The sequence below is a fragment of the Neodiprion pinetum genome, chromosome 4, assembly GCF_021155775.2.
Source record: "Neodiprion pinetum isolate iyNeoPine1 chromosome 4, iyNeoPine1.2, whole genome shotgun sequence".
Taxonomy (NCBI): Eukaryota; Metazoa; Arthropoda; class Insecta; order Hymenoptera; family Diprionidae; genus Neodiprion; species Neodiprion pinetum.
In genome coordinates this window covers 2449221-2457773 of record NC_060235.2, presented here as the reverse complement: position 1 = coordinate 2457773, position 8553 = coordinate 2449221, and the positions used below count along the sequence as shown (strand labels likewise).

At 36.5% G+C, this 8553-nt stretch overlaps 1 protein-coding gene across 13 annotated transcripts in view; it reads left to right on the top strand.

The window, feature by feature from the left end:
• Arms (Ankyrin repeat-rich membrane spanning) overlaps positions 1-8553 on the top strand; it is a 44374-nt gene that overhangs the window by 16479 nt on the left and 19342 nt on the right. For 6 of the 13 annotated variants that reach the window (XM_069135811.1, XR_011177054.1, XM_069135815.1 and 3 more), the window contains 2 exons: positions 4166-4793; positions 8309-8440. In XM_069135811.1, the coding sequence (XP_068991912.1) occupies positions 4242-4793; positions 8309-8440 (684 nt within the window). In that variant the 5' untranslated portion in view covers positions 4166-4241. Of the gene's footprint in view, positions 1-9; positions 147-4165; positions 4794-8308; positions 8441-8553 lie in introns of those variants that run through there. The other 7 variants (XM_069135818.1, XM_069135817.1, XM_069135819.1 and 4 more) reach the window with 2 other exon arrangements.

Sequence of the window (8553 nt, the reverse complement as noted above, 5' to 3'; positions counted from 1 at the left end):
ATACGTTCGCCTCGCGTTTTTAATGTTGTTTAAATTCGTCGTAACACGTTGTTTAAGCGTCAAATTTTTTCACACCTTACAAATATACGATAGAATTTTTTATTTGTGAGATGAACAGGATGCTCAGGTTAACTCCGATATCGAAGGTAATGAACGCTGATATGTTAAACGTAATTGCTAAAATCGCGTTAAAACGAGGATACTTTTTTTAATCAAGCATTTCAATTCTTCGGTGTTAACGATAATTCTCCTCGCATCCGTTATTCGCTATACGTTAATATTTGCCTATTTGCACCCGAATTACCATTTACTTTTCACAGTTTTACTCACTTTTCTTTACCGCACCGTGCCGTCACTCGAATCGAGTATAATCAATGTTTATTGTTAGACGCATAACTAAAGACAGCAAATAACCGCATATTAATAATCTCACTTGGTCTTGACCGCTCGCGCAATATTGCAACACTAACAAAACGCAAGAGGCCAAGCAGTTGCACGAATTAAATGATCCGAACCTCTCTTTCTAACTCTCTTTCTCGAGACTGGTCATCGACCGAATTTTAATGCAATCCAGTTCTTCGACGCTGCATGTATTATTATATATACATATATATGTATATATGTATATATGAATATCGGTTGAACTTCGTTTCAATGCGATTTAAATTTTATCGTAAACTCTGTCCAATTCCCGACGCTGTGATGATGTTCAATAACCCTTTCAGTCACAGAAATCACTACAGTGGCACCGGTTTTTATTTATTTTTGTCATGTATGTTTTTTTACAGCAATTATAAGACGCGTGCTTGATATATACTTAAAATAACTAGGCTGACAAAAGTTGATATACATGGTACAGTCAAGTCGATGGCAATGAGGTTTCAAATGTCGTGACATCTGCTGCTGTGCTGCTGCTTTAGCACATGCGGAAATAGTTTCGCATTATACAAAACAGACTGTTCCGTACATACGTTTATTTATTTTTTTCTGCGTGTCTTTCTGTTTTATCCATCATCTGCATGCCACTAATTGTAAGAGCGATAAAAGTTATATATACATGTATGAGCGTTGTCGAGTGCGTCAGAATGATCGAAATCATTTTATCAAGCTAATTACGCTTTGTCAACGAGTTTCTGAATTTCCCACACAAAATCTTTAAATCTCTTGTCATTTTTATTTGTTTTATGTTTTGATTTGCTTATTTATTTATTGCATTATTATCTTATCGCAACGATATCGTCGCAATATTGAGATAAAAAAAAAAAAAAAGAATTAATCGTCAGGTTGTCAACGTGCGTAGAATGTTAATTTAATTTACATAGACAAAGTTATTGCCAGCACGTATCGTACAACGAATAAAAATATTTTGCACGATTTCACGAAATGATAAAATTACCTTCGGTGTTTGACAATAGCGTCATTCACGACCATTAAACATGTTCCAGATCGAACCGGCGGCTGTGAATACCGCGTTCTTCTTCCGCGTGCAGGCACGCGACACTTTGTAAAACTTATAACACACGTATTATATTGTTCTGTATACGTACGTGCTGCTCGTTGTTCGTTCGTCGTACTCATTGATCTCAATTATTGTGCATTACCGTATAACGCGTCGATAGTCGTTTGGAGTTTGTCTTTCGGTACTGAACATATATTTTATTTTACGTTATTGGAGGATTTTTAGTAACCCTTTGAGTTACACGTTATTGTACCTAATCAACTTTTGTAACAAGATAGTATTTCATGATGTTTGGGGTCACTGGTGACGAATCTGAAATCAAATTTTTGAAATTTTTAGAAGGTGGATCCAATATGGCGGATGGAAATTTAAAATTAGATCGAATACGGTTAAAAAAAAACTCTGTGCAGGGTCGCTGATTGGATTCGGAATTTGAAATTTTCCTCCGCCATCTTGAATTTTTTAAATCTGATTTCAAATTCGTAATCAGTAACCCCAAAAACTTGTAACTTATGTGCAACACGTGTTACGTGTAGAGCGGTAACTTACCCCGGAAATGAATTATTCCTTCAATTTTCACGATTATTTTCAATCAGTTTGTTTCTAACAATAATAATTTACATGATATTGCAACAATTACTCTCGAGTATTGAAAACCTATTATTATACTATCAGAAATAGTAAAAAAATTGCAAAGAATTATGTTGAAAAATTCTTTAAATATACAAAAAATGGATGCAAAATGAGCGGTAAGAATATTTACTACCACCATGACTTAAAGGGTTAAAGTACGATGATATCTAATTCGCTGGCACATAATCCTACCACGAATTTTTTGCTGCGTTGTATGAACCGGGCCAAACCGACGGTATATGGAAAAAAGTGTGACGTTTTTTTTTTCCCCCGCTGATAAAAATCATCAAGTGTTTCATATCCGCAGTTAATGATTTTCTACAACGCCATCGGCACAATCTACAATCGAATATTATTATACATTTCTCGGGACTGTTGCTTGATCTGGGCGTTATATATAAAGCGATATTAACGATAGCCGGTATTACGATACTTACTCTTGCTCGTGTAAGTATTATTTTAATTGTGCTACGCTGATTGCCTACGGCCGAACAATTGGTTCTAAAGTGATTTTAAGAATTTTCGTTGAATAAATTTGTGGATTTTTCGTCGTTTTATAGCCGGTAAGCAGATGATTCTCATTTAGTCCCGATTAACACGATGAATAGATGGAGAGAGAATGAACAAAAGTCTATATGTGGATTGATATATTTTTTTGTTTTTAATTTATTACGACAAACTCCGTTGAATAATTTATCAAATAATTGCTCGATTGTTTTTTAAAATTAGTTATTATAGATTATTAAAATCGGTATTTTTAATTACTCTTTATCATTATCAAAAGTACAATATCACGATTTTTATACTGTTTACGAAAGTAGTGCGAAACGTGGCAAATTTTATTTTTTATTTTTATTTTTTTTTGCGAACGTTGATATCGAATAATGACAGAGAATCGAAAGAAAGCATTCTGTAGGAGGGAAGAGAAGACGATGATTTTGAAACAGAACTCGTTTCGTCAAATTGATATCGATTTTTTTTTTTTTCGATTGATATATTATCATAATAAACTTTTATTATACCGCCAATGGTAGAGTGGCCAATAGCTATGTAGAATAAATTGGACCAATGATAACAACGATTTATAACCGATATAAGAAGACTAGTTGGGATTTTCACGTGGTATTAAACAGGATATAAGTAACACAGTAATCAGTAATAATTCAGTGGTATGAATTATTCACTATACTAAAAAATTTCGCTAAAACAGTAATGGTTATTTTTGATGCCACTGTTGCATTATTTTCTCTTGTTAAATTATAACTATGTAATTTTGCAGAAATTCTATCGTTTAATCTACCCAAAACATCGCCGTAATTATCGTATATTTAACAACGTATACAAGGCACCTTCTATGTTGCCCCAATTTTTTTTTTGAAGTAACGATGATCCCAGATTTTTCTCACGAATTTTGACAATATCGAGCCAAAGATTCTTGGCACAGTCGGTGCGACTTATTTGTATGTGATATCATTATTTCGGGATTGAAACACCACTCGAGCTTTTTGCAGTTATCTGATTTGTCCGCAGAAGACTTTACTTTTATTCACCGTAATTTTCTACTTTCAATTTTTTTTTTTTTTCCTCATCTTTTCAGCAACGTAGCCGAAGCATATTGGATTTTTTCAGTAACAATAACGAAGTTGCGTTACATCTATACGTCTCTTACTGTAAATCTGTCACAGTATGTATCTAAACATCATCGTAGTGATCAGCTGATGAGACACAATCGTAGTTTCTGTGTCTATTAGTTTTTTTTATTTATTTATTTTTTTTTCTCATTTTGTCGACAAACTATAGCTATACGGAAACCCGACGGTGTAAACTTTTTCTGGTATAAAAATAAAAAGTTTCATCATTAAAGTGACCGTTTGCGCTGATACTAAATTAGCGCTGCTTCGCCAACCTGTTGCATTAAATTTTGCTCTAATCATCGGTTGGATGAGGTATACGGGCCACGGATTTGCTCTATTCATTAGCGATGATTGCAAACGCGTGAATTTCAAGAGAAACGATGTAAGAATTGAGTCGTGCCGAAGTTATACGTTTTTTACACAATGGCTGCGGTTTCAGCTACTGTTGTGCTGGTGTATGAGCGAGGATTGTCGAAGAATCAAAAGGCGATCTGACCGCTAGGAATATCGGAGATATGTCAGAGAGCCTCGAAGATCCGCTTGTCGACGATCATCAGTCGTCAAAACCGGGGGAAAATGAAGACTCGACTCCGGAAGTTGCGGCCGAGTCCAAAGTCAGAGAGAAAAGTAGTTCTCCGGGATTTTGCTCCAGCGTCGTTGCATTGAACACACTGAAAGCTCAGCCCAGCTTTCCGACCTCAAATTCCGACACCATGATTCGTTACGTTGGAGATGGTGTCGGTGGTGTTGGTACCGAAGGGCTGGCTAGACGTCATTCCTCGAATGTCGTGGATGGTACGACGAAGCTGAGTGACCGAGAGGGAATCCTGAATAATCAAGGTTCCGTAGCTACGAACGTGAGGAGGAAACGTCACTCTTTTCTTCATCTACATTTGCCGGAACATCAAGGATGGTCGGCGAGCAACCTCGCCGGCGGTAATCAACACCATCACACATTCGCTTCTCATCTGTCTCACTTCCACGTGCCTACCCTGACGTTCACCGCACCAGCGGCCGATGGAACTGGTCGGAAGTTCAGCTTTGGCATCCGGAGACACTCGCACACGGTCAGTCATCATCGTCATCGTCATCGATTGGACAGCTTTTTGTCCCGCTGCTGGTTCTACCTTTTCGCGCTTGCCGTTGACTCTGTTCAATATCGCAACCAGCTAGCATTATGTCTTTATCGATTCAATGTTACATCCTACCTTGGTCTTACAATTAGCCGGGGTCAGGTAGGTCGAGTGACGTAACAGTGCCATTTGATAGCTAACGCTATGCAGAGTTAACAGTTTGAAGTATCGTCATCCACATTTTTCATATCCAATGCTGCATATATATATACATATATGGCCAAAAACCAAAACCAAAACCAATTTTCAGTTTAACGTGACGAAACTTGTAACGTGAATTGCTTTCAATTCACTTTTGGTGAAAACTCACGGTTGGTTTTGACGAGGAAAAAAAAAAAAAAAACAAAAAAAGAAAAGCAGCATCTGGTCCAATGATAATGAGGCGTATGAAAAACTGGACTAACACACGTTTTATACATTTTTTGCTGCACGTTATTGCGGAACTAACATTTTTTCAATTGGATTGCATAATATCGTTACTGCATACACAGCAATACGTCATATGGACGACGCAACGTCCAATCGGGTCAAGAAGAGCATCTGCAGCGCTGATTATACTAGGTGGTATATTTCATTCAGCTCGATGGACGAATTTCACCGGTCTTCGTTCTCTGTCTATGGGGACGTAGGTTTACACTTACTCCACATTCACGTGCGCTTGGAGTAATCTTAGCTTGGGGTACGGGTCAAAATTCCGAGAGACCAATACACCGAACGTTACTAACCGTTTCTTGTTCGGAATATCGGCCATTCAGGGTAATGAAAAATCTGTCTGATTGTGAGTTTTGGCCATTCGGAACTTTGACCCTCGGCCATAAGCCTGTCTGAAATGCCCCTGGCGGGTTCCGTTCTCCAATGATTGTTAACCTAAGTTACACTTCGATATCACTTGGAAGAGTAAAATGCCGTTAGCCTAGTACTTGGGAAGAAATCCCCTTCAATATATCTGACAAGGAAGGTATCCCAGGTCGATATCGACGATTCGATTTCTTTTGTGATATGTTGTAGTAGACTAAACACTAAGCGCTACGTATTTTTTTTTTTTTTTTATCTGCCATTAAACACTTTCAGGGGGTTGAAACCATCCTCCAAAGTAAGACATGTCCCAGTTTCACCCGCGGGAAGAAAATATTTTTCAACAAATGCACCTGGAAAAGTTTTCTCATAACGAGAAATGGAAAAATGTAATTTTCTCGTTAAAAAAAGAAAAAACTCCCAAATCCTTGCCTTATTTTGGAAGGTGGTTTCAACTCCTTAAACTGTTTTATGACAGACGAAAATATAAAAAATACTTGTCGCTTAGTTTTTACTTTACTGTAACATATTACGACAGAAATCATATCGGAGAGATCGATCTGGGATTTGACCGTCCTTGCGAGACCCATAAAAACCCTATCTGTTAGTCAAATTCGTAAGTATTGAACTTATAATTTGTAAATCGCCAATGGATTAAATTAGTGATATTTTGGTGATACAATAGTGAATTTTCCGAGTGTAATTTTGGTAAAACCGTAGTGGAAACATTTCACAACTACACCGAAGAATTCAGTGAAATTTGAGTGATTCGCCTTGTACATGACTCTAGTATCACCGATTTTAGGATCCACTGGGGGAAAAAAAAAAGAAAAAAAAAAAAAAAACAATTTATGTGACGATGGGACCGAATCGGCCAGGGGCGATAATTTCGAGCCGGTTCGACCGCGTCGTTTCTTCCGCGGCAGCATGCCGTTTTGGTGGGATATTCAGTGCCGTTTCGTCTGCGGTGCAACAGCCACGTGAGCTCTGTTCGTGTTTGCTAGTTCCCGTATTTCTCGGATTTCAAGATGCGGCTACCCATCATCGCTTGGTTGAACACCATGGCTTCAAATTACAGCCTAAGCGCGCCTAACGTTGTACGTAATGTTGGTCAAACGCTCGCGTCTATTTCCCATTGCCCATAACTGTCGAAAAGACAGCCGATAAAGCCGATAAAGGCTCATCTTCCTGCTCGTCTGTGTATAATAAAAAATTTTTTTACAGAATTTTAGTGACAATAGTATAATGTTATATTATCTTGGGCATAAAACAAATGTTATCTTATCATAGGCATAAGACAAATGTTATTATGCGGTACATGAGGTTCGGGTTTCATATGATATTTTAGCTTGAAGTTCTGGTTATTCAATGTATCATGTATACAGGTGGTTATTTTTTTATTTTTTATTTTTTCAATCATAGTGAATAAAATTTAATTACTATTAAACTACAAGTGGCTTAAACTTTCAATCGGTGATATATGTTTCGGTTTTTCAAACAGTGGTAAATGTTTTACCTCGCGTAAAATTTGATCAGTTTTCGTGTCTCGGCGAGGTGAAGTTTAAAATATATATATACATATCGTGAGAATGAATGGATTTTATTTATTTGATGTTTGATTTAAATGAATAGAACATTTCATTCAATCAGTCAATCTATTTTTAGTCATTTTTTTTATACATTAAGTTATAGTTATTTCATTAGTTTCGTAAGTATGCTATTAACGATCAAGACATAGCCTAGTTCAACCTCGAAAAATGTATGACTTCCGGTTCTTGAGTGAGAAAGTTGTGGAAGTGGAAGATGTTTAGATTATTTTCTTCGCTATATGCTTGATTTATTGTGTAAACCGACGTGAATCCAACATTGTATACTCAAATTATACCAGTCTATACTTTATGATTTTGTATATATTTGAAATTCGTCGCGAGAGCCAAATTTTAGACTTGCGTGTGAAACTTGTCGACATGTGCACACACGAGACGTCTATACGTGGCTATTAATGTGATTTACATTATTTTAGCCATTTAGAACGGCCCAGCCGTTCATTTTTGATGATATGTAAGAATCATATCCATATAGGTATTAGCGAGAAAAATTTGCTAGAAAGAAAAAAAAAAATTTTTGGATTTGAATATCGGTGTCAGTTCTCTTTTTTTTTTTTTTTTTTTGTTTTTCATTTTCAAATTATACGATGGTAGGTAATAATGATAATCATAACTTGTACCATGCTATTATAGAATCATTGAACGATCGTTGCTCGCAGTTGATATTTTCTATTTTTCAGGTAAATACTGCTGTATTTTTATGCAAAGTGTTGCTTATTAATTTGTTGTTTTTTTTTTTCTCTTGAAATAACCACTGTAATTGTTTTTCTTTGCATTTTTTTCTGCGTTTGTCGAAATAATCATTGACGTAATATTGGCTTATTCGAGTTTAGCGAGAACTTCACGCCGTATAAATAAACGAATGAATGTATTCGCAAATTTTTCTCTTTCTTATTTTTGTTTAACAGGGTGAATTTTAGTGACGAATCTTTATCAGCTTCGCTGTCAGCCTTTTTGTTTTTCCTGTGGTTTTTTTTTCTTTTTATTTTGGTCGATGTCATCAGGGTAAAAAGACGGAAGAGTTCATCATGGGTTTATTATTTTCAGACGCTTCACCGTTCGGACTCGATGGTTTCGCTCTGTTACCGATCCATCGTCAATTTCATTACTGACGACAATCTCTTGGGCTTGCAAAACTTTCTTGAGAACAAGCGGGTCCAGGTTGACGATCGCGACGAAGTGAGTGCTCTACATATCGTCGACTTGTTCATCTTTGCAATTACTGTCTTTAACGAGTGTTTCGTTATTCCTTATTGTTTAAATAGGAGAAGAAAAGAAGAAAAACCAAAAAC